Source organism: Canis lupus, chromosome 29 (genome assembly GCF_048164855.1).
Source record: "Canis lupus baileyi chromosome 29, mCanLup2.hap1, whole genome shotgun sequence".
Lineage (NCBI taxonomy): Eukaryota > Metazoa > Chordata > Mammalia > Carnivora > Canidae > Canis > Canis lupus.
In genome coordinates, this window is record NC_132866.1 from 31,620,562 (window position 1) to 31,647,002 (window position 26,441).

Genomic DNA, 26,441 nt, shown 5'->3' on the forward strand with positions numbered 1-26,441 from the left:
TCTTTCATCCATTTTGAATTTATATTTGTGTATGGTGTAAGAAAGTGGTCCAGTTCCATTCTGCATATTGCTGTCCAATTTTCTCAACACCATTTGAAGAACTGTCTTTTTTCCATTGGATATTCTTTCCTGCTTTATTGAAGATTAGTTGTCCATATAGTTATGGGTCTGTTTCTGGGTTCTCTACTTTCTTCTATTGATCTATGTGTCTATTTTTCTGCCAATACTATATACTGTCTTGATGATTACAGCTTTGTAATACACCTTGAAGTACAGAATTATGATGATTTCTGCTTTTCTTTTCTTTTTCAACATTACTTTGGCTATTTGGAGTCTTTTCTGATTCCATACACATTTTGGAATTGTTCTAGTTCTGTGAAAAATGCTGATGTTATTTTGGTAGGGATTGCCATATTAACATCTTTTTAAAACATATATTAGATTAATTTTGTTCTTCATTTTATTTTGTTACATGAATATGGCTGTGTCTTCACAATTTTAAAAAACTAAATTGTGATCCTATTATCCTTCTGCCATCTATGGAAGGATTTCTCTGAAAGGACTAATCAAAGAGAAGCTGTTTTATGCCAATTTTTACCTACACTTGACTTATCACACTGAGACAGCTGGTATTTAAATCTGGGAACAGTCCAGCAGTACATTCCTCTTGCATATGCTTTATGTTGTAGTAGAGGAAAAAAGTACTCCAAGTGGAACAGATGTTGCCAGAGAGCAGGAAAGCTGTGCATCACATAGTGTGCGAATAGTTGATAAAATGAGCTGAGAGTATCATCACATCTTCTTAGTTTGGGGGACACTGTGCTTTTCCAGGTAAGAGAAGCTTGGTGTCTGTAACTGAGCAGTCTGTGGGCAGTTTGTGTGAACTAGAGACAGAGGGAGAAGAAGAGTTTTGCACACAAAATGTATGGTTTATGAAACAATTCAACAATGTGCTATAATTATATAATTATAATTACTTTAATAATCTATAATGAAAAGAAATTAAGACCGGCCAAGAAGCATCAGATACCAAGTTGAGCAAATGACAAAATGACATCACACTCTTAGTTTACATCTGTTTATCTAAACCTGCAACAAAGTTGCTTATACAAATCAGCCCCCAGCTCCCTCTTAACTCTGTCTGCATCCATCTTCACACACTTCAGAGAGCATCCTTTACTCTGGCTCATTTTGTCCTTGAATCTGGTTAAGGATTAATTTAGCCTAAAGGCGTTCTGTTCAATTACTGTCAGTTTACAGCCCGAGTTGCCTTCCCTTCTGCACTGGAAATTATTCAATTGCCTCCCAATCAAACCATTCTAACTTCTCTCTCTCAATCTCTCCTTTTCTTCATGCCCAGACCTCTTATGTTTGATTTTCCCTCCTTCCTCTGTGTCAGAGATTCCCTATAGTGCTGCAGGAAAAGGAGATGGGGGTTTGGCGCAGGATATATGTGAACAAACTCTAGAATCCTATGGTGTTCTGAAGCAACTCAAAGGTCCAGCTCTGGGGACACTCTGTCTTGGATGGGCAGGTAGTCCCCCATCTCCCTGATCCATCTTTCCTCTCTGCTGCCGAGGCTAGGGCTTTGCTGAGTTTTCATATGAATGGAATCAGTGAACTCAGCCTCCCTAACTGCGGATATAAAATGTGATCTCATTTCCTTTGTTATCCCATTTACCACTTGGCACTGACCTCCCCCCATATCCCAACATGGATCCCTCAGTGGGTACCCCAGTTTTGTAGACAATTTCCCGAAATGCAGCCTAAAAATTGTCCTGTTTCTCTTATCCTTCTACTCCACCCTTCAGCCTGTTTTCCTTCTGCCCTTTACTCCTCCAAGCCAATGAATCACATACTTCCTGCAGCCTGGCTGAGACTGAGGCTGAGATGCAACTACCTACAGGATACCACTGAACATTCAGGAGCAATGGAGAGTAGTTTTCTTGTTGCAAATGGGTAGCTATGTGCCAGTAAGTCTGGAGCCCAGACCCAGTCTTAGGTTTCAGTCAACATGCCACTCTCAGATCCCTCCCCACCTGCCCACCAATGACTATCCCTTAGATTTGTCTGTGCTCTTCAGAATTAGCTCCTAACAGTCATTAGACCTGGGAGGGGAGAGAGCTCCCTAAAATCCCCAGTGCAAGTTCCCATTCTTTGAGAATCTTCCTTTTCCCCAAATGGTAAAGGGTAGGAGGGTCTATCCCTACTCAGTAAATCTCACCCCACGCCTGGGTGCCCAATGGTCCTCAGTAAACAACCACAGCAGAACATCAGCCGAGATGGGTTAATTAGCCTTAAATTAAGACTTAGCAGTGAATGCCAACAGACCAGGCCAGGCACAGCTCCTCTAGCAAGCTTCCTCTCCTGCTCTAAACTGCTCCACCCACACTGAAGAGCTTTGCAACATATGCGTCCTAAATCCATGCAGAGCCAGAGAATATTCCTCCAGATTCCCCCTATTCAACAGGGATTCATAGGCCTCATTCCCCTAGTCAACAGGGATTTATAGACCTCTGCCAAGCTTAATTGTGCACCACTATTCATATTACCTAATGGAAGGCCTAGCTCCCAGAGCCAGAGAAATCTGCAATCAGGTTTATAGGAAATCACAATCTTCTCCAAGAATGGTGGCTGTGTATAAGATTTACACTTTGTTAACTATAGGGCCCAATCAAATGGTTTCCTCAGAACAAAGGAAAGGCTTGCTTGAAAAGTGAATTGAAACATCTTACTCATTGAGGACAGAACCATGTGAAATTTTATAAATATAATTTATGTTTATATATAAATGTAAATAATACATATTGTATATTTTAATGTATTTGTATACATTATTTATATACAACATAAAATGTAAGCATGTATGTTTTGTACACGTATGCACATTATATGTGTACATATATAATACATGATATAAATAATATATAAGATATATTTTCAATATATTAAAGTATATATGTAAATATAAGTAATGTATTTATATATTTTTTGAAGTCAGAAAATTGTTATGAAGAAAAAACTATGGCCTTATATTCATTAACAACCCTGTTAACATTTTTCTCTATATATGTATATAAAGTACCTATTTTATATACATAATAGAAATGATATATGCACAAGCGATGAACATTCAAATAATATAGAAAAATCTTCATTGTAAAGAGAAAGTCTCCTTTTTATAAAGTGGAAGCCCCTATCCCCACTCGAGCCTCCAGCCTTCATTCTATAGTTGATACAACGGTGCCCAGCTATGAGGACAAGTAGAGGCTGAAATCTATTCCTTGTCTGTTTGCCAAGCTGTGCACCAGGCCACCGAGGAGATGTCCACCCAGAAAAAAAGGGGTACCTTTTCCTAATTTGTATGAGAAACTCTCTTGCTTTTGAAAACAATCCTTTAATAATTGTTTACATATCCTTCTAAAAAGCTATACACATACTGACACATACGAGCTACATGTCCTTTCTCATCCCACACAAAAAATATGTGCTACACATTGTTCTGAACTTTCCTTCCTTTTTTTCTTTTTTTTTCTTCACTATTTTTGTTTAACTCAATATGTGTTGGGGATTTTTATGTGTCAGCAATACAGGTGTGTGTCTCTTTTTTTTCCTTTTTTTTTTTTTTTTTAAGGGTCTGTGGTATTGCACAGCTTTATCAGAGTTTATGTGACTAGTTCCCTTTTAATGATTCATGGGCATTTAGGTTGTTTCCAGGTTTTTTAAGGGAGGGAGGCAGGAAGGATTAGGGTTATTAAACAAAATGAGTATATGTACATAATGGTATATAGTTTTATGACCATGTTTATAATGGCAAATTCCTAGCAGTAAAATTTCTGGGTCAGAGGCATAGAGGTTTTTAAATTTGACAGTTATTGATTGTAACGATGTGCATTCCCAAGAATATCTGTATTCTTGTACCCCCATATACCCAGGTTATTATCACATTAAGTTTTGCCAGTCTGATAAGCAGAACATACTTCACTGTTGTTTCAATTTGGATTCCTTTAAACATGAGCCATGATAAATATCTTTTCATTAGTCTGTTAGCCACTTGTCCTTTCTGTTAGCTATGTGTTCACATTCTTTGCCCATTTCCTATTGAATTATTAATAATATTTTTGCTGAGTCATAAGATTTGTCAATCAAAACATGTAGCCCCCCCGCCCCCCCCAAAAAAACATGTAGCCCTAGAGTATCTGGATGGCTCAGTGGTTGGGTGTCCGCCTTCAACTCAGGTCATGATCCCTGGGGCCTGGGATCAAGTCCCGCATGGAGTCCCCGCGGGGAGCCTGCTTCTCCCTCTGCCTCTGTGTCTCTCATGAATAAATAAATAAAATATTTTTTAAAAAACACATAGTCCTTGTTATTATTGTGTTGCAAATATTTCTTCCAGCACATCATTTATCTTTTGATCTTGTGCATACTACTTTTTGTTCTACAGAATTTCCAAATGTTTATGTAGTCAGATTCATTAATCATTTTCGTTATGGCTTCTGTGTATATACAATTCTTTGGTGACAGTTTTTCCAGATTCTACCCAGTAAAGTTCACCAAAAAGAATCTTGGACCTGATTTCAGCCCATGTGTCCTTCAAGGGAGCTCCATCTTGCAATGTGAATGCCCCAAGGACAATCAGTGGTGAAGAATGAGGTTTATCAGAGGGCTTTTACCTCACATGTGTCCTCAGAATGGACAGATCTGGAAACCACAATTTCTCTTCAGAGCCTGAGCCTGGCCCAGACATCCAATGGACTTGGACAGGGACATGGCCCAATGACTACATTCCTTGCAGAATCAGTCACACTTTCCCTTTACACAAGTAGCAGATGGTCAACTTAATTAAATATAATACTATTCATACTGTTTGGGGGTTTTATTGTAGGTCTTTTTTCTCTTTTTGTATTCAAGAAGGACAGATACTTTATTTTTTTTGGGGGGGGGGGAAACTGTAAAGTTCATTTAATTTTTTTTTTTTTTGGTGTTCAATTTACTAACCTACAGAATAACCCCCAGTGCCTGTCACCCATTCACTCCCACCCCCCGCCCTCCTCCCCTTCCAACACCCCTAGTTCGTTTCCCAGAGTTAGCAGTCTTTACGTTCTGTCTCCCTTTCTGGAATTTCCCACACATTTCTTCCCCCTTCCCTTATATTCCCTTTCACTATTATTTATATTCCCCAAATGAATGAGAACATATAATGTTTGTCCTTCTCCGACTGGCTTACTTCACTCAGCATAATACCCTCCAGTTCCATCCACGTTGAAGCAAATGGTGGGTATTTGTCATTTCTAATAGCTGAGTAATATTCCATTGTATACATAAACCACATCTTCTTTATCCATTCATCTTTCGTTGGACACCGAGGCTCCTTCCACAGTTTGGCTATCGTGGCCATTGCTGCTATAAACATCGGGGTGCAGGTGTCCCGGCGTTTCACTGCATCTGTATCTTTGGGGTAAATCCCCAGCAGTGCAATTGCTGGGTCGTAGGGCAGGTATATTTTTAACTGTTTGAGGAACCTCCACACAGTTTTCCAGAGTGGCTGCACCAGTTCACATTCCCACCAACAGTGTATGAGGGTTCCCTTTTCTCCACATCCTCTCCAACATTTGTTGTTTCCTGCCTTGTTAATTTTCCCCATTCTCACTGGTGTGAGGTGGTATCTCATTGTGGCTTTGATTTGTATTTCCCTGATGGCAAGTGATGCAGAGCATTTTCTCATGTGCATGTTGGCCATGTCTAGGACAGATACTTTAAAAAAAAAAAGTCAACCTAGTTATTGATATTTTATGTTTAATTTTGTTTCTTGCAGGCAACTTCAAAAGATGGTCCATGATATCAAGAACAATGAAGGTGGAATCATGAACAAAATAAAAAAGTAAGTTAAACTCCATAGCACTATATAAGCACTCATTTATATAAATAACACATCATTCCAGCCTTTGCTCAGTGAAAGAGAACAAAGTTCTCTGTTACCAAGTGAGGAGTTGCCACCTCTTTAGTGTATAACCCTTTCTTACTTGTGCCTAGAATCCATGGTGGTAAGATACATATTTAGGAAACATGGCAAATGAACGGGGTGATACTCAGGGCACTTTGCTTTTCCCTCTCACTGCAGTAAAAGTGAGCTGTACCACTCAAGGTGTCAGCAAATGTCAACAAAAATGTTTATAGAACAGGACAATCAGCTTCTATAACTATTTAGTTAAAGTCCACGAGGACGCACTTGGAGGAATCCAAAAGAGAAGCTATAAGACCACAACTCTGTCATTTTTAGGATGCCATACCGGTTTTCCATATTTCAATTTTTGCTTTTTCAATTATAGCCTTAAAATAGTGTTTTCAATTGGCACTTGGTGAGAGACAGCTAGAATTTCAAATCTTCCTGCACATCAAAAACTTTGAAGCTTTCTTTTTTTTTAAAAAAAGATAATAAAAACTATGTACCTGTATTTGCCACTCAAGATCTAAGTTAAGAGGAAAGAGGAAATAGTATCCCATTAAGTTTTTGCTTAAGTTCTTTTATTCAGCAAATGAAAGTAGTAGAGATTAGCCAAGAAAAAAGATCAGAGTTCAGAATTGCATAAAGTCAAAATCTCCCACTTCCCCATACCCCCACCTCAACCCATTCCAGGGAAATAGACAGTGTCATGAGTGAGTATGGTATATATATCTATATGTATGTGATACAGTATATACATATACACACATTTTCATCATGAATGGAGTCATACTTCATAAACCATTCTATCAACTTGACTTTGTTTAGTGGTTTTCCTTAATGCTATATTATGGATGTCTTTGTTTGTTCGCATGTAAAGATAAGCCATATTCCATTTTGAACAGTCTGCTAAAAATGCATTATCATTCATTTAACCAGCTGTGTATTGGTGGACACTTTTTATAGGGAAGGCAATGCAGGAGTTGAAACTGGCATATTCTTGGAGGGCAATTTGATAAGATCAATAAAAATTTTGTGGCCATTTCTTTCGGTTTAACTGTCATAAATAACATTTCAATAAATAATTCTTAGAGATTTTGAGTATACCAGAAAGCTTAATTCCTAAATGAAATTTCTAGCTGGAAGAATTTATGCCCTTGAAATTTTTATTGATATTACCAAATTGCTTTCCAAAAATTTTATACCACTCATAGTGTATAAAAGTTCATTTCCCTATGCCTTCAGAACAAAATAGTACCTTCATTCTATTTGGTCTTTGTTAAACTCGAAAGCAAGAAATCATGTCTAACAGTGTTTTTAGGCTATAAAACGCAAATGAGCCTCAATATGTATAAGTGATCATCATAAAATAGTTAAAACGGTGTTCTACTTGTGGAGCATCTCCTAGAGAATTAGTCCTCATGTTCTGTGGTAGGGAGAGGTGTGTTATTCTCATTTAATATTTCTGACACATGCAGAATCTCATTGAAATGAAGAACCCTACTAGTCATTGTTTAATCATTAGCACTTCTGGATTAATTATTCCACTGTTGCCAGTTTTACAGTACACCAGTTTTCTCAATAATATTAAGCCTCTGTGTAAAACGTCTCTCTATTCCATGGTCAGGCATACTTACAGCATCCACAGAGCTCAACGTTTTTCAGACAGTTTCTATTTTATTATGCCCTTTGTTCCCCAAAATACATTTTCACTTAACACACCATGTTTCCTCTCAGCTTGGAAAATATGGCTGCCAAAGTCATTACCCTAGGTGAGTCCGTGGCCCTTTGGTTCTGAGTGATCTGCTCTTACACTCTTGCTCGTTGCCAGGCAACAGGTGCTACCTTGAAAGGAGGAAGCACAGTTGAACACACTGTTTTCCTAACACAAGACCATGACAGAATTGTCATTGGTCCATGGCCAAATGAGAAAATAAGGACCTTGAAGCGTTGGGGGTTGGCATGCAGCTGCCAGCTGCTAAGTGAAGCCCAAACCACAGATTTTATTCCTGGTCGGTGTTCAGTGACCACCAGACCCTTCCTGAGTCTGTCCTATGTCCTGAGATGATAACCTTCATACATTGTGGGGTGTTAACATACTCTTTCTTTTCTCTTATGAAATGATGGCAATAATGGGTAGTGGTTGGTTTGTGTTTTTCAAAATTTTACCAGTCCAAGAACAGATTCGGCATCTTTCCTTGTTTGTTTCGTGCTTTTTCTCCCCCTATAACACTGTGGCTAATCTTTCTCTCTGGACCTCATTATAAGTCTAATGATAATATCTCCCCAGCACACGCTAGCTTGCTATGAGAACTGAATGAAATAATCGATCTGAGAACCTTTGGTGAAACAAAAAGCAGAATTTCTATGCAAATATAAATATTGTTATTTTTGCAACATTACAACTCTGGTTTGTCAGGCTTATTTTTTGTAATCAGACATGAATTTCTGTACTGCGTTTTTTCCCCCCAAAAGAAATGAAATGTTTTGCATGTAATGGTTACCTTATACCTTGTCTCTAAAAAAGGATATGATGTTTCAGTAAATAAAGGCTTCTGGATATAGGTTTTGTTTATATATACTTTAAATTTAATTAAGCAATGTATCCTTAAATAAAATGGGCAACTATTATGAAGAACAATAATTTACTAGAAAACCTACCCATTTCAAATAATAGAATGGAAAGTGTTGTTAGAACTTGTGATAAACCTAAAAATTGGGATCCATTTTTTGTTTTGTTTTTTGGGGATCCATTTTTAAAATGTAATTTTAGGGGTGCTTGGGTGGCTCAGTCAGTTAAGCATCTACCTTTGGCTAAGGTCAGGATCCCACGGTCCTGCTCTGCGGAAAGCCTGCTTCTCCCTCTCCCTCTGCCTGCTACCCCTCTGCATGTGCTCTCTTTCATTCTGTCAAATAAATAAATAAAATCTTTTTTAAAATGTAAGTTTAATTTTCTTCTTTTAATGAGGGGGGAAGGATTGTGAATATTCAAACATTTTATATATGCATAAAGATGCTAAAGTAGTTTTGAGAGTGCCTGAAACAATTCAACTTCTAAATAAGCTAAATATCACGATCCCTAACCTGGAGATGTTTACTGCTCACTTGTTTAGCAATTTTTTAATAGTGCCAAAATAATCTCAGTCCAACCAAAACCAACGTGCTCATTATAACTAATATTTTTCTTGTTATTTAAAACATTTGTTGTTATTTATTAAAATAGAGTTCATCTTCTCTTACTGTCCTATCAACCAATCAACATTTCTTTTCCTTGAACCTCTGAACTCTGTGCTTGCTAGGATTCTGAACTCTCAAAACCCTTCCACCACTTGACTTCACCTTTGCCAAGTCATAGCCCTGTTACACACTGGGGAGATGAGGGAGATAGAAGACCTCTGATTAATGACTTCACTACATTTATAACACATTTAGTTTTTCAATGTGGTGGGTCCAAAAGAAGCCTTTATTCTATTAGTTATCTGTCTGTTATCGCTATATCCGCTTATATTATGTGCCTTGACAATAGTTGTCCTACTCACTCACCATTTGTTTAATGGTTGTTATCTATAGGCTGAAAGTCAAAGCACCTCCAAGTGTTCCTCAAAGGGATTATGCCTCAGGTAAGAATATTTCTCAAATACTTGGACTCTTGACTAATCTCATGTTCATATTTACTTCTTGAAAACGGAACTATGTTCTACTCATTTGAAAACAAGAGTCCCCATCTTAATTTTAAGAATGTCCAGATCTATCAGGTATTTAACTATAGTGGAGTCATAGTATCCCACCCATCCATCATCCATCCATCTATCCATCCATCCATCCACTCATCTGTTTATCGAAAATTTATTATCTTCCATGTTCCAGGCACACACAAGGTTGTAGGTAGAGATACAGTGCTAAACAAGACAATATTATAGTCTCCCCACTCAGTATTTACAGTGAAGAAAAGAAGATATATTATGTAAAAGCAATTAGAGTTCAGGGTGATGGGGAAGCACAAAGTTTGATGCAAGTCCATACAGCAAGGTCTAATCTGATATGAGGTAGAGGGTGTGGAGGAAGCGGGCAAGGGAAGGCTTCCTGCATACAGAACTGTTAAAATGGATACTTGAGGGATGGGGGAGGGTGGTGAGGAGGGGAAGGGAGAGGATGAAGTATTGATGGCACATGGTTCACTCAGTCCTCTCTGACTTTAGCCCTGCTACCGTCTACTCATACCAACTAGGATCATTTTTGTCAGGGGAGAGTAGTTAACCTTCAGATTAGTATTGTTTATGGCAGTGGTGAGCAAACTAAATTATCCAATGTACTTCCCCATTTCTAGAAGACTTGGGAAAATAGGTCTAAAATATCTTTCTGCTGGCTTAAATTTAAAGATTTCCTGGACATGGACAGATCTATATAGCCCTTAAGAAAACCCACAGGGCTACAGACATCAATGAAGTCTCTTCCTCTGCAGGGCAACAGCTAAAACCAAATCACAACTTTAAGGGATGCTTACTATTCTTTTTTTCTGTCACTGATCAAGATAGCAATAAATCGGACAGCTGAGTTCCTCTTAGGCACTAATTAAATCTTATCACACTAAGAAATGCCAACCAACATATCAAGCCTGGTGACTGACTTGTTGGACCACTTTCCCCATCTCCTTAGGTTACAGAATACTTAGGACGTACCTTGCCAAGTCTTAACAGTTAACCAGGAGATTCCTTTGCACTGAAAAAATAAAAATAAAAATAAATAAAGACCTTGTCCTGATATTTAAAATATACCTGATCAAAAGCCAAGGGGAGGGGCACCTGGGTGGCTCCGTGGCTGAGCATCTGCCTCTGGCTCAGAGTGTGATCCTGGGGTCCTGGGATCAAGTCCCACATGGGGCTCCCCGCGGGGAGCCTGCTTCTTCGTCTGCCTGTGTCTCTGCCTCTCTCTCTCTGGGTCTTTCATGAATTAATAAATAAAATCTTAAAAAAAAAGAAAAACCAAGGGGAAATAGTCAAGGAGCTGCTTAGTTAACAAATAAGAACAAATTCATCCTTCTCTCCCAAGTTCTAAAAAAAGAAAAGAAAGCAAAATAAAGCAGACTACATCTGCCCAAGTTTTGATAGGAAAATTATAGAATCATGGAATCCCAGGTTAAAAAGGACCTCAGAGGTCAGGACCTCAGCCTAACATCCAACTCAGTGCTTACAGCCACCCCGCCACATGCACCACAAATGAGGCTCACTTTCTGTTTGGACATTTCCTGTAATGACCTTCCAAGCATATCTGGTCCTGTCAAGGACAGATAGCTCCGGCAGGACAGAGATGCGGTCCATTTCCTTGTGGCCTTCTAAGTCTGTTCTCATGGCCACACAGCACAAGTCTTTAAACATTCAAGAAAACAGAAATAGAGTTGTGCTATGCACCTTCAAGGAGAAAATTAAGAAATTAGGGTATTTGAATGGTTCCTTCTCTAGTATCAATATCTTCAGGTGCTCCTGCTGTTTCACATGTTCTTTGGCTCATTCGACAAATATGACACAACTATGTTCTGTGTTATACTCGCTCTACTAGATGTGGGGGGGGGGGACAAAATGTAACCCCTGACTTTCAGGCACTTAATGACTAGTGGGGAGTCCAATAATAACTGAGAAAGCCAACAGGTCATTATTTACTGAAAGTCACACAGTTGGTGGAGGGAAGCTCCACTGGCCGTTCCCCAAACCCCTGAGTGGTAAGAATTGAATGAGGCCTCTCTCCCCTAATACCCAGGGGCTGTTGTAATAATTCTCTTCCCACCACTGATGGCATTCAGGGAGATCAGAGCAGTTATAAAGAGGGAGAGGGAATCCCTGGGTGGCTCGGCGATTTAGTGCCTGCCTTCGGTCCAGGGCATAATCCTGGAGTTCGGGGATTGAGTCCTGCATCAGGCTCCTTGTATGGGGCCTGCTACTCCCTCTGCCTGTGTCTCTGCTTCTCTCTCTCTTTCTCTCTGTGTCTCTCATGAATAAATGAATAAAATCTTAAAAAAAAAAAAAAAAAGGGAGAGACCTCAGGACAAAGGAAGGTACTCAGAGAGATTCTTGGGTGAATGCCCACCACAGAAACACAGAGAATTCCTAACAACCTTCCGTCCACTAAAGCAGTGAGCTATAACACCACTTTTCCCATGCCATGATGTCCTTACTGAAGCCAGCATTCACTTGATTTTTTTGTCTCCCTGTCTCCACTCTGACTGGTGGTACCAGCAAGCCTGACACGGGGAGAGCTGCACTCACCATCAGCCCCGCCTCATGGAACTAAGACTAGAGGAATGAAACTTAGACTCGAAGGTATTTGAAAGCCTGGGAAGTCCTGAAAGACCACCCAACCCTAGCTTCTCGTGTTAGGGATACTTGGAAACCAGACAGGCCAAGTGGCTGCCCACGGTCATCCAGCTGGATGATGGCCAAGCCAGGACTAAGTCCTCCATTTCTGCACACCCACCTGCTGTTAACAGGGCTCTGAGAAGGGATGAAGGGACATGCAGCAAAGGGACTTTTTAAAGATGTTAAGTATTTAGAGGACTCCTGGGTGGCTCACTGGTTGAGCCTCTGCCTTTGGCTCATGGCATGATCCTGGAGTCCTAGGATTGAGTCCCACATTGGGCTCCCTGCATGGAGCCTGCTTCTCCCTCTGCCTCTCTCTCTGTCTCTCTCTCTCTCTGTCTCTCTCTCTCTCTGTGTGTGTCTCGTGAATAAATAAATAAATAAAATCTTTTTTTTAAAAAAAGATGCTAAGTATTTAGATGCAAATCACCTCTCCCAGCCAGCTCAGATCCATTCCCCACATAGTCACATCCCTTTCTCCTTTTGGGATGTACCCAGTGGGACTGTTGCCTGGCTGCCTCCCCCACAGCTTCTGTAGTTCTTTCTGTTCCTTCCCTGAGACTGCCTCCACCACCACATCTAGCCCGGGCTCCTTCCTTCTTTCCTTCCTGCATCCCACTGTGGTATTCCCACTGGTTCCCCACATACCACCACCAGTTCCATAAGAGGAGAAGCTGGCAGGCCCAGTGGCCCAGAGTATGGCCTCTAGAGCTGAATCAGGGCCACAACTGAATGTATGTCAGGCACACAGCTTGGAGCGCACCCCTCAATGCCCAGAGTCACTGGCGCTGCTCATGACCCAGAATAGAAAGGCTCAATTCACACTCTTGGCTTCACCCCTTTGCTCAAGCTCTCATGACAGAATCCTTTACTATCTTTGCAGCCATCCCTTCCCATTCCCAAGACCCCCAGTGTGATTCAGCCTCTGTCTTTATGCCTGAATTACTCACACACCATCCTCATCAGCCTCCCTGCCTCCAGCTTGTCATTGGGACCTACAGTAGCCTCTGTGGCTTGAACAACCCCTTGGCTGGCAGCAAATTTCGCTTTGTCTTCTTCCCTGACTCTTCAGTACAGCTTGTTCATTCCAGGCACATCTATGCCTTACAGATGCTTCTTCCAGCTGTCAGCTAAACCCTGCTTCTGTGGATGACACTCAGGCCTCCGCCTTAGGCGGTAGAAGGAGGATGCTCTCCCTCATCTTCATCCTCTCGTTCAAGTCCCGCCCATCCTCCAAGGCCCAGGTCAATCCCACCTTCACAACACAACCTCATACAGCCCCTCAACTTTTGCTGAGCACACCCTTCGCAGAACTTTGCCAGCACCTGGCCATGATTCTAGGTGTTGAGACATTGGTCAGGAGAGCTTACACTGCCCTGGATCGTCCTCAGTATGATACATGACTGTTCTTCTAGGCTCTAGCTCTATTACCTCCAAGGCTGGGTGAGAAGATCTTGGACTTTGGGATCCTTTAGCCCTGGGTCAGAATTCTGGCCTTGGCCCTATAACATTGTGAACCTAGAAAAGTTTTATAACTTCCCTGAGCCTCAGATTCTTGCTTGGAGATGAGAATGCCGATCTATCCTTCAGGCTATTATGAGCATTAAAGTAGATTAATAACAACAAACAGCATCCGTTACACTCTTACTCCTCTCAGGCACCCTTATATGCACTTTCCCTGGGCTATTTCTTTTTGTTCTCCCAAAACCCCATGACACAGGCACAACTTTTCATGTCCATTTCAGTGGTGAGAAAACAGATGTGCAGAGGTTAAGCAATTTACCTGTTCATGCTGCTAGCAAGCAGCAAAATCAGGATTTTGATCAAGGCAGCCTAACCCCAGAGCCGAAGCTCGAAGCCCTGGAGAGGACATGGCATAGTGCCGTGTCTCATAGTGCCAGGTGCTGTACCCATAGGCTTGGGGAGGCATGTGAATCACAAAGCCTGGACCAGGCAAGAGGAGGAGTCCCCCTATTATGTGGCATGGGATTGTGTCACTGTAAATAGAACATCAACCCCAAACCAGGTACACGACACAATGGGAAAGGCTTTCCCTAATAAGGAAGCCCTACCAGCCTTTCAGCTCCCTCCCAGAGACGTGCAACCTTACATCCCAAGTTAAGCCACCTGGCCCATCCATACTAAACTTGAACTTAACCTCCTGAAAGCGTCACCCTCTACACTAAAGGCTTCCTTGAGTCTATTTCTCTATGGTAGCCAAGTTGTGTGGTTGCAATTACAGTGAAATAGAATTGATATTGTTTTGAGGGTTTATTAAGACATACCAATACCCAAAACAACAATAAGTAACATTAATATAGCATTTATCATGTGCCAGGCTTTGTGAAGCACTTTACATGCATTGTATTACTTGAGTCTCATAAAAAACATGAGGCAAGTACTATTCTTACCCTTGTTTCACAGGCGAGAAATTGAGCTTTAAACAACGGAAGTCCTGGTTCACTGCCCAGCAGGTAGTAAAGAGCAGAGCCAGGATTTGAACCTGGGGGCCTGATTATAAAACCACAAGCCACTTACTTTAGGAGGCTCCCCGAGATGCTGGACAACCACCCAGTACTCTGGATCTAGTACTTTGGACCATCATGCTTTTTAGTTTGGGAAATGACCCACAGGCTGTGACTTAAAGAGTAGGATATTGTGAGCTGCCCCTAGGAGCAGAAGGTGGGTGTAGCTGGGAGAGGGAGGGGTACCATGAGGCAGTCGCTCCCACACGGTGATGCTTTTCTCTCTTTTCTGCCTCAAAGCTCCCCAATGCTGGATTGGGCCATCCTTGTTTTTCCTAGATTTTTTGTTTTTTAAGATTTTGTTTATTTATTCATGAGGGACACACAGAGAGAGGCAGAGACACAGGCAGAGGGAGAAGCAGGCTCCATGCAGGAAGCCCAATGTGGGACTCAATCCCGGGGCTCCAGGATCGCACCCTGAGCCAAAGGCAGATGCTCAACCACTGAGCCACCCAGGTGTCCCTCTCCTAGATTTTATCCAAAGGCTCAGTAGAGGGTCAGACACTTTACATGAGATTCCAGCTGCCGGGGCCATGCAGCCTCAGGCAGGTTTTGCAACATCTCTTAGCTCCAGTTTCTTAGTTTTTGCGACTATAAAATTGAAACATGATAGCACCTACCACAGAGCACTATTTGAGGATAATAGAGAATATACACTTACCCTAGCACTGAGCACATAGGATGTGTTTAATAAATGGAATCTATTATTATTATTCTAATTTTCATTCTTTCAACTCATTTGTTTGTTCATACTTTTATTACCGCATGGATTACAAATGCCAAATGTCATTCAGACACAAAGATAAATTAAATAGGCCTTGTTTTTCAGTACACAGAGACACACAAATGATCATAGCACAGGCGCAGAATAAAGCACATGTGTCATCAAGGTTCCCACAGCACCTACGAGGGCCCAGAGGAAGGAGTCATGGGTTATAACCTGAGGGACTGGGAAAACCATATGGCAGAGGTATAACAGGGATTTCCACACAAAGAAGGAAGATGGGGGAATAGCCCGGGCAGAGAACTATCAAAAGCTCAGGCTGGGAAGAATACGCTGCCCAGTATCACTGTGAGAGCGTGGAGGCATTTGGACAGGTCAACACAGGGCCTTGACTTTACTCCATAGGGAGCCACTGATGATTCTTGAGGAAAGAAGCAGCATGACCCAAACTTTATTTTAAGAAAATATCTAGAAGCAGTACAAAGTATGTGTTGGAGAGGAAAGATAATGGGGAGCAGAAAAATAGTTAGATAGCTTCTGCAAGTATTTTCAGTAGTGACTGACCATAAAGCAGGCCCTGGCTCTCTGAGAAAAGGCTGAATACCAGTTCACCAAGGCAGAGAAGTGTGTTTCATAAAGATATTTATAATAATTCCTACTTAAAGGTTGAAACAAATACGTCTTGTCACCGTAAGTGCTGACCTTCAATTATCCCCAACCTTAAAGTTTTAGAAATGTATTCCACCTCTGTGTCAGGTATTGACATATTGGAAGGAGGACTCATTTACCTAGTCTTCTTGAGTTTCTTGGAAAACCCCAGTGGTCGCAGTGCACTCTAATTCGGTATAAGTTAGCCCAAATCATAATTTAATAAGAATTATCTTCTGTTGGGATTCCTGGGTGGCGCAGCGGTTTGGCGCCTGCCTTTGGCCCAGGGCGCGATCCTGGAGACCCGGGATCGAATCCCACATCGGGCTCCCGGTGCATGGAGCCTGCTTCTCCCTCTGCCTATGTCTCTGCCTCTCTCTCTCTCTCTCTCTGTGACTATCATAAATAAATAAAAATTTTTAAAAAAATGAATTATCTTCTGTTAATGTCAAAGTCTGACCCATTATTTGGCTCACAGAATAAAGCTCCTTCAGGGTGCCTGGGTGGCCCAGTGGTTGAGCGTCTGTCTTTGGTCAGGCAGTGATCCCGAGGATCCTGGGATCAAGTCCCACATTGGGCTCCACACAGGGACCCTGCTTCTCCCTCTGACTATGTCTCTGCCTCTCTCTCTGTATGTCTCACGAATAAAGAAATAAAAATCTTTAAAAAAAGAAGAAGAAAACTCCTTCTTAGTACCTATCATGTTTTTCCCAAGAGAAGGCACTGTTGCTGCCATAGTTTGTTTAAAATCTGGCCACTCTGATCTGAACACCTCCTTCAGGCCCCCATTTTTGCTTGGCAATTCCTTTCCTTGTGCCTCTTTGAAGTCCACTGGAGCTGGACTCAAGGGTCTGCCATCGCAGGGACTGGAAATAGCAAGAAAAGTTTCTCTTGAGGCTCTAGAGGCTTCTGGGACTATCCACTGGGCTGATCAGTGGGATGGGAGGAGAGCTCAGAGCCTCTCTGGCACAGTCGCTGGAGCCACTCTGCTATGTGGCTGTGCCACAGCCAACCCTGTGCCTGGTTGATTGCCCACATAGCTGAGCGAATTGTATTTAACCTCTAATGTCAGTTTATGTGATGGGATGGATGCTAAGCTTCTCATACTCTAAATGTGTTTTGAAGAAAGGGAGTCAGTCTCTTTGGCTGTCATAATTCAGATCTATTTTATCCTTCAAGATCCTAAGCTCCTTGAGACCTGTCATATTCATTTTTATCCTGCCTGCAGAGCCTATACCCTGGCATTCAAAGGCAGTGAGGCAGCATGGCACTGGAATCCAGAGCATGCACTTACAAGTCAGCCTGCAGGGCTCAATTCCTGGCTCTATTATTTGCTATCTGACCTCGGGCAAATGACTTATTTTTGCTAGGCTTCAGTTTCCTCATAAGGTTTTTGAGAGAGCTATGTGAGTGCAAAACTCTGATAATATTGCCTGGCATGTAGCAAAGCACTGGGTAAATGCTTCTTAATAAGAAAGTCAAAGTTAGAGCTACAGAGAATCACAGAAGTGATCTCGTCGTCTTGTAGATCTTGAAACTGAGGCCCAGAGATGTTAGCTGTCTTGTCCACTTTCCGACTAGTTAGGAGCAGAGCCTGCATGGGAATTTTGGTCAATGGGACTCTCTGTCCAGTGCTCTTCCTACTATACCATCCACATATTGATTCATAGAAATCTTTAGAAGCAACATGGTATGAATTGCAGGTGCCCCCTGGGTTATTTGAAAGTCTTCTTAACAAAGACAGACATGGTTCAGATGTACCATTTCTCTGCTTCAGTGAGACTTCCCTGTATGCTTTGAGAATTGATTTCTTTGAAAAAGAGGAGTTGAAAGTGGATGAAGATGAGATAAGTGAACAGAACCAGGGAGCCCCAGGACAAAGAAGGCAGGCGTGGGGTACTGGTGGACAGGGTGGAGTTGGCCAGCTGAGATTCATGTTTGTGCCTTCTACTTCCCACATGCCATTGCAGAGAACCCTGTTGACGAAGAGGAGCAGTGGTCAGATGATTTTGTAAGTATTTGCTCCTGGGAGGAGACAGTTGTGGTTTCCACCAGGGTCTGTGGGAGGTCTTTGCAAGAGCTTGTTTCTGAACGATATGCTGGTGGCCAGGGGTACACCACAGTAGAGCCATGACTGGGCTGGAAAGGCCACCCATAAACAAGGCAGTGAGAACCTCCTAACGGCCAACTTGACCTAGTGCCACCATGTGAGGGGCTAAGTGCCTTATCCACATTGCCTCATGCAATCTTCCCCACAGCCCTATGTCTAGGCATTCTTATCCTCATCTTTGGTGCTGCTATTCAGAGTACTCACCAGCACAGCCAAAACAAACATGAAATGTTTTTAAATATTTCTGTATCAGTTGACAAATGCCTCTGCCCAGAATTCCTCAGCACTCCATCACTGCCTGGGCCTTATCTAAGAGCCCTAAACAAACCCACACCAAAAAGTGAATGCCTGCCACATCAGGGGGCCTCTGGGACACCCTTTAGGGCCAAGTCAGGACCTGGGGCCATGCTGGTTATGTCAAACATTTTGAATATCAGCCCTGCTCATTTTACTGGTAAAGAAACCAAGGCACAGCAAGTTTAAGTAACTTGCAGTTTCAAAATTCAAACCCAGGCCCTCAGATTTCAAAATCAGGCTTTTAAACTCCAACATGTTTGCTGTAACCAAGAGGACAGTAGCAGATGCTGGGGACCACAGAGCGAGCAAGGGACGTGACCACAATGACACTGGAGGGTGATATGTCAGAGGTAACTGTCAACCTCTTCAAGGTGCAGCCCACACGGCCCCAGTGGTCACTTCTCTCTGGGGTGCAGTCTTGTTGGGACAATACATCCTAAAAACTTTTACACAACAATTATTTCTCATTTATATCAAACTCAGCCAGAATGTTAGCCTGCTGCACTGTGTGTTTTATCAGGACAGGATCCAAGAGGGCCTCCACACAGCCGCCCACCCCATTTAACAGATAAGGAAACCAAGGCTAAGAAAGTGAAAAGGACTTGCCCAACAGCCACTCTGTTACTCAATGGCCCAGTTGGAATGAGAGCCTAGGACTCCTGTCCACTGAGCCTGAGCCCAGCTCCACACTGTGTACACCAGCTGGAGTTTATTCAGAGTGTTATGAAACAGGAGTATCTCCCTTCTCAACTGCAGAGAAATGATCTGTAAAAAAGAGGGGATAAGAAGGCCTCTCTGCAGGTCACTTGGGTGTGGAGTTCCTTCCAGGCCGGCGCAGCCCCTGATCCCTCAGAAGCACTGTGGTTGCGCCCCCTGCTGGCTGCACGCTGCCTGACACAGCGGAAGCAAAGTTGAGAGCTGGTCTGCATCCACAGGGAAGCCAAGAAAACGGAGCTCGCTGGCTGAATAAAAAGAGCACAATGTGGGGACTTAGAACACACAAATAAAATCATCCTGGAGAGGAGGGGATAATTTGTGTCCCAAAGCCAAATAACTAAAATTAAGGTACCAGCTGCCATAAGGATTGAGTAAACATCCACTCACAATTATTTTGACCTTATTGGGTTCCCATTGTACAGAGAATGAAATCCAGGCCTGGGGCCTCTAGGACAGATGAGATCTGGCCCCTGCGGACCTGTCCAGCCTCTGCAGGGCCTTGTGTACCATGGCCCGGTGCACACATCTGCCCCCAGCTGTAGGACAGGCCAGGGTCATGCCTGCTAAGTGATTTCAGACTCGTGGACCTCTGGCAGGCAGAGGAAGAAGGCAAGAGAGGGGGAAGCGAAGAGCGTCGCCATCCTTCCTCACTTGCTCTGCTCTTTCTTGTCCTTCAGGCTTGGCTTCACTCTTTCTCAGGAAGGCCTTTGCTGCACCTGATGTAGAATCCCGCACCCCATTGCTCTGTCTCAGGACCCTGAACATTCCCTCAAGGGCATCTACCACTAGTGATAGCTGTTTTATGTTTGGTTTTCTACTTATTATCTCTTAGTCACTATTTGTTTATCATTGTTTTCCCCTGCTAAAATATAAGTCCTGTGAGGGCAAGGACTGTGCTCAGAGTCAAGCACGATGGCTGGCACACAATAGGTGCTCACTAAATATTGACTGATTAACTGAATGAACAAATGAATGAATGGATAATTTGACAAGGCTTTTGCCTGAATACACATTCCCTTCTTCAAAGTTTCCATCCCACTGTCCAACATATTCCACTTGCTCAAGTATTAACTGAATGAATGAAAGAATGAGTTTTGTTTGTCAGAATATAGAATAATTTGAGGGGAGGTTTCTTTTAAACTGTTCCTTCAGAAGTTTGAAGAGACTCCCCTCTAATTCTCTTGATTAAAAGGCAATCATTTCACTATGCTGGAAATAGGAAGGGCCTCAAAGTAGCCTCCCACAGAAAAGACCTTCCAAATGAAGGGGCAGCTCAGCACTTCCGAGCACCCACGTCCTCCTCCTCAGTTGCCTTCAGAGCCCGGGGTTCAGCTCAGCTCATTCATTCACTGCATGCTGGGGCCTGGACACACTGTCTCAGCCCAGTAGTCCTCATGGGGCTTATGGTCTGGGAGGTGGCCCAGTGTCAGCGTTGGGCTGCCAGGAGCAGCTGATGTGAAGTCGCTCTACCTCTACCTTTTCTGCGCCTTCGGCCAGCCTGGGCATCTCAGTCTGCCCAAGGGGCTGTAGGACCCCCGTGCCCGCCCCCCCAGGATGCACATGGCTCCCCAGCCTCCAGGTGATCAAGTCTAGGAAGCCCGGTGCCTGCTCCACGACAATTGAGACAAAGTGGAACACCCAAACCAGCTCCCACCCGGGCCCGTGTGTCTGGGTGCCTACTGCTTTTTTTCACTTTCCAGATGGTTATTAGAGCAACCGTTTCTCAGCACGTTACCGACGTCTCCCTAGGATGCTGCCACAACAGTGACCATGTCCTTGCATAGGCCAGGATGAGGCGGGTCCCAACAGCCTCAGGCTGGGTGGGAGGAGCCTTGTCAAGCCAGGCTCTTATCCCCAGCCACCCTTCTGCTTCCACTCCACCTCCCAGGTGGTCGGGGAACAGCTACGGCTTCTCCAGAACACAGATCGCAGACTTAAATTACTCAACTCATCATGCCTCACTTTCTCTGAGGACTTAAAAAAAAAACTCCTACAATCGTGGTAAGGGGCACCTGAGGTATGCAGTGCATAGAAGTGTCAGTTACAGTAATAATCACCATTACCAGTATTCTATTTAGCCTAATTTCATATTCCTGGTCAGGATAGATTATTGAGTCTCCCTACCTGCTGGTAAGGGAGCTTGGGGAAAGCTCTCTCATCAGCCTTTCTCCGTCCCTGTCCTATTCACTCCACAACTCCCCTCTCACCAACCCCACCCCCCGACCCCCACCCCCAGACTGAGGAGAAGAGCAGCCCTCACTCCCTCACTCATCATTCACTGCTGCCATACTGTGCTCCTGCCCTGCGTGTTCATGGGCGAATCGTGTGAGCATCTCACAGTGTGTCAGGCAGTGTGGGCCAAGGACCTCTTAAGTCCTGGATCAAATATTTCCTGCACATGACTATATGTACAAGTGAAGTATTAGCTAAGTGATCCCTGAACAAAATGCACAAGAAGCTAGGAACTGTGCCCTGGGGGAGGAACTGAGAGGCAGGGAGACTTGATTTACATCCTTTTGAACTGTGTTGATGTATTTTCAATATACATTGAATATTCAATATTCAATCATTTTAATATAGACTTAAATAAAATTTATATTAAAAACAAGGAAAACAAAAATGAAGACAATGGATTCTGGGTCAGATAGAAAGTTTAGCCCCCACAGCTTGCCAGCTCCGTTGAAAAACAAACAAACCTCATCTCCTCAGAGGTATCTGTATTCTGTGCAGCCCCTTACCCTCTCCTTACTAATCTTTTCCCTCGACTGTCAGCATTCATGATAAATGAAACCTATTGGTTATTTCTATTTTATTGGGTCCTTTTCTGTTTTTTTAAAAATGTATTTTATCTCCGACTGTTCTTCTTTGCAGACACACAGAGTTTCAGCCACCCTTCCTGTTAAATGGCCCACATGCTCCCCCAGGATAGTGGTTCAGGTGATAAATTCTGGAGGCAGAAAGGCTCGGCCTCAACCCCAGCTTTGCCTCTGATGGCTGCCCAACCTTGCTTAGCCAACCCTTCCAAACCTCGCTCTCTGGTCCCTACACTGGGGGAGCAGTTCCCACCTCGTAAAGCCAGAGCTGTTCTGATAACTGAACATAGATGGGGCACTGAGCATGGGGTCTGCACTTGCAGGACAGCGACTATGAACACCCAGATGAGCACTCGGACTCAGAGATGTACGTGCTACCTGCTGAGGAGACTGGGGACGACAGTTACGAGCCGCCACCTGCGGAGCAGGAGACAAGAACCGTTCACCCAGCCCTGCCCTTCGCCAGGGGCGAGTATGTAGGTGAGGCAGCCCCACACCCTGGACGCTCAGCCTGCCACAAGGGAAGGGGGGCAAGCTGGGGTGGCGAGATGGTGGGCGCCTCTCACTCTCACCACCTCCACACAAGTCAGCTGCTCACAATAAGCCATGGAACCCCCAGACAGAAAGCTTGCCCATTCAAAGAGGAAAGGTATCTTTCCTAAATCATGAATGTTGAAAACAGGTAAAGGATAAAACATGATGCAGTGAACCACACCCTTCAACAAGGCAGGAGCAGGCACCACGGGGAGAGCAGGTGGGGCAGTTGCAAGAAGCCCAGCAAGCACGGGGCAGACGCAGTGTGAGTGCCTGGGCTGTTCCCAGGGTGAGGACTCCAGGCTAGTCCTATGATAAGACTTTCCTGTGATGTATCAGTCTGAATCCATGCTTAGATTCCACTGTACAGACTCCATTGCCTCACTCCTCCACTGGGTCCTGTTGGTGTCTTAGTCCTGTTTGTTAGGCCTCCACTCTGCCAGACACACTGTTTCCACTGCTTTCTTCCTTATCCCTACAAAAACCCTTCTAAGATGGCTATTAGGATCCTCACTTTAAAAATGAGAAATGTGAGTCCTGGAGAGGTTGAATAATAAATAACTAGTCCAAACGAGCCCAGACAGTGAGAGGCAGAGCAGGGGACCCAACTCAAGGCCATTTGACTTTGGATCCTGTGCTCCTTCCCTGACGCATGCCTAGGACACAGTCCCCAGTGAGGGGTAACTCACGGGCACGCCATGATTTGAGGGAAATCATTGAGGGGAAGAACGTGTAGGTTCACTCAGATGGGTAGTTGCAACCCTGAATACAACTTAGAAAAAGCTGGAAAACTTTTGAAACCTATAATGCCAGGACCTTCCCCTCAAGTTCAAATTAGTGTGTCTGGGGTGGGGCCTGAGCCTTGGCATTTTCTTAACGTTCCCCAGGTGGTTCTTGTGTGTAAGGAAGATTGAGGATCACTGCCCATAAGTGTTCATGGAGCAAAGTGAACCTTTGAGGAGCACACTCCTCTTAGGCTTCCCTGCCAAGGTCACCCATCCACTGTGTTTGGCAGAGTGCTAGGCGGTTGGGTCTCCTGAGTTGGTGGGTCTCCATCACTCCCCTGGGAGGATGTTTTTTGATGAGGACATTCTGTTGGTTTTTATAATGTAAGTCAACAGGGAGTTGAAATTTTTTGCCTAAATGCCATTTTACACTTGTAAGGGATGCCCTGATTAATCATTTGTGACTACATAGATGCTGGTGGTGGTTTTATTCTTTGGCCCAGGGAATGATCCAGAGCCCCTTTCATCTTCTACTTTGTTGTTGTTCCTTTCAAGACAATCGGTCAAGCCAGAGGCAGTCTCCGCCCATCAGCATGACACTTCCCAGTAAGCCCGACTGGCCTCCGCCAAAAGCAAAAGCCAGGCTGACCTCCACTCTGCCGGCTCTGACTTCTCTTCAGAAACCTCAAGTCCCACCCAAACCCAGGGAACTTGAGGATGAGGTAACATAAATCTGTCCCCCAGGCTTTGCTGCGAAGTGAAGTGGAAAGCAGGATGCAGGGGGAGGGGGAAAGGGCCTGGATGGTCTGGCCTCTGGCATGCCTTCCTCCTCCATGTCCAACCCCGCCCCCCCCTCCCGCCCAGCACTTGCCACCCGTCCCTCTAACTTTCCACTGGTAAACCAATAGGGGTTTTTTCTCCCTAAAAAGGGCATATGTGGCCTTATTTTAAGGATTTTCACTCCCATGCTCCGTGGGTAATACCAGTACTGGATCTGTGCCCTTTTTACTAGCCTCCCCCTCCCCGCCCTTGGTTTCCTGCCAATCTTCTTCCTCCATAAGAGATTTCCCTATCGTTATTGTCCTTTGCTTCTCTGCCCTGTCTGTCTTGCTTTCTTTCCTCTATCTTCTTTTCTCTCTGCTTCTCCACTTTTCTCCTATAAGATGCACAGGTATGTGGGCAGACAAATGATGGAGACCGCTTGTCCTAGGGAGGCCCTGCCCAACCTATGGAGGAGCCGGCACCTCAGCCACTACTATCCAGGGACTCACCTTTGCAGATTGTCCAGAACTCCATCCTGGGTTTAGCTCATTATCTCTCTTCTGTCAGCATCCAGGTTTTATGAGTCTTCCTCCCTATGGAATAGCTCCCGTTTGAAAAGGAACCAATAAACTCATTCAGACTGTGGTGGGAATGACTGATAAGGCTTAAATCTGTTGTGGCTCCAGAGGTCCTTGCGTTTTAAATAAGGACAAAGGCAAGCCCCCAAACTTAGCCATTAGAACAACCCTACAAGTTGAACAGCCTCAGAAGCAAAATAACAATAAAGGCAACTCTTAAATATGACTGGACATAATTTTACCACAGCTTTTGAAGAAATAACTTGTTTCTAAATGCCTGTAGGTGACAAAACCTATAATGTATAAACATGTTGTACAACAACCTACATTTGCACCTTAATATGATTTGTAGCCCAGCAGGAATTGGAAAAGAGAAACTTTTAAATAAGATAGAGGCAGTGTTTAGACCCAAATTGCTGCTTTGACCCTTACTAGCTGTGTGACATTGGGCAAGCTAGATAACCTCTCTGAGCCTCAGTTTTTAATCTCTTTAGGTTGCTTTAAGGATTTAGTAAGAGAACATATATACAGCACTAAATACAGTGCCTCATACGTGGAAGCACTCCATGTGTCATATATTCCTTTCTAAGCATGTTCTAGATTCTTTACAAAATCCAATTTTCTAGCTTCTCCTGAAAACTGAAAGCCTGGCAACACTGGGCCAGTCGTGGCCTGAAAGCAGCTGAGCCTCATGGCAATCCCTGACCCCTGTTTCCACTGGTCATAGTTCCCACCCCTCATATAAGGTGTGCATGCATCCTTCCTCTGCACCCGTCCCCATAACTGTCTCCTGCCTGCGTCTGGAAGTGGTTTAGTTTCTGACTTCTATGCTAGGGCTCATTTAAGTCAGAGAGGCAGCTGACAGAGAGAGAAAGGATGTATTGCCAGCCCTCAGTCTGTCTGTCTGAGAGGCAATGCTGACTTTTTGGGGTGAGAAGAGGCTGGCAGGAAAAAGCTGAGCAGGAGACAGGATGCAGAGACTTGCTGTTAGGGGCTCACTGTAAATTCTTTCAGCACTTGGCAAATCCATATGAAGATATAAATTCAGACACAGAATATGGATGAATACGGTGGTACGTTATATAAGGCTCTCCATTTCCGTGAACAGCTGACAGTGGACCCCTGTGGGGAGACGCAGAGTTTTGCTAATACCAGCCTTGTGGAGGTGGCTGGGGCACGTATGAACCAGTGGGAAAAGGAGAAGTATGGAGGAGGCTGCATTCTGGAATGGGCAGATGGACAGTCAAGATAAGAAAGAGGTTAAAAAAGAAAAAATAGGCCAACATTAAGATCTGCCTGAACCATCAGATAGGAAAAGAAAAGTCAAGCACGCATAAATAACTAAAAATATTTAGCTCTGCTGTACAAATTACAGGAAAAGTATGGGGGTACAGGCTAACTGGAGAGTTGAAGGGAACGAAACGTAGGAGGAAGAAGCATTTGTGCTATAAGGACAAGAGTAGCTGGCACTTAGTGAGTGCTAGAAATCAACTGGTGTTCTGAGGGCTTTATATTTGTCCCATCAAGCCTTCCCAAGAACCCCATGAAATGGGTACTATCATCCCCATTTTATAGATAATAAAATGGAACAGATGAGGTGCAAAGGGGTTGAAAAACTTGCCCAACGTCACAGAAGTCAGATTTGGAGGTAAAGAAAGAGATGAGCAATAGCAATTAAATGAAGAGAGGGTAGAAATTGGGGAGAAAGAGAAGG

General features: G+C 43.6%; 2 protein-coding genes across 4 annotated transcripts in view; one reads left to right on the top strand and one right to left on the bottom strand.

The window, feature by feature from the left end:
• Positions 1 to 26,441, top strand: part of BLNK (B cell linker) — a 77,641-nt gene that overhangs the window by 21,769 nt on the left and 29,431 nt on the right. The window contains exons 2-7 of one of the 2 annotated variants that reach the window (XM_072805885.1): positions 5,816 to 5,881; positions 9,515 to 9,564; positions 12,175 to 12,258; positions 18,162 to 18,202; positions 22,452 to 22,608; positions 23,943 to 24,109. In XM_072805885.1, coding sequence (XP_072661986.1) covers positions 5,816 to 5,881; positions 9,515 to 9,564; positions 12,175 to 12,258; positions 18,162 to 18,202; positions 22,452 to 22,608; positions 23,943 to 24,109 — 565 coding nt within the window. The remainder of the gene's footprint in view (positions 1 to 5,815; positions 5,882 to 9,514; positions 9,565 to 12,174; positions 12,259 to 18,161; positions 18,203 to 22,451; positions 22,609 to 23,942; positions 24,110 to 26,441) is intronic. The other variant, XM_072805886.1, reaches the window with a different exon arrangement.
• The window catches only part of ZNF518A (zinc finger protein 518A), a 108,979-nt gene that overhangs the window by 2,963 nt on the left and 79,575 nt on the right, over positions 1 to 26,441 (bottom strand). The window contains exon 6 of one of the 2 annotated variants that reach the window (XR_012020794.1): positions 24,659 to 24,742. The exons of the other annotated variant lie outside the window; for it this stretch is intronic. The gene's annotated coding sequence lies outside the window, so the exon portion shown is untranslated. Of the gene's footprint in view, positions 1 to 24,658; positions 24,743 to 26,441 lie in introns of those variants that run through there. 2 annotated transcript variants of the gene reach the window in all.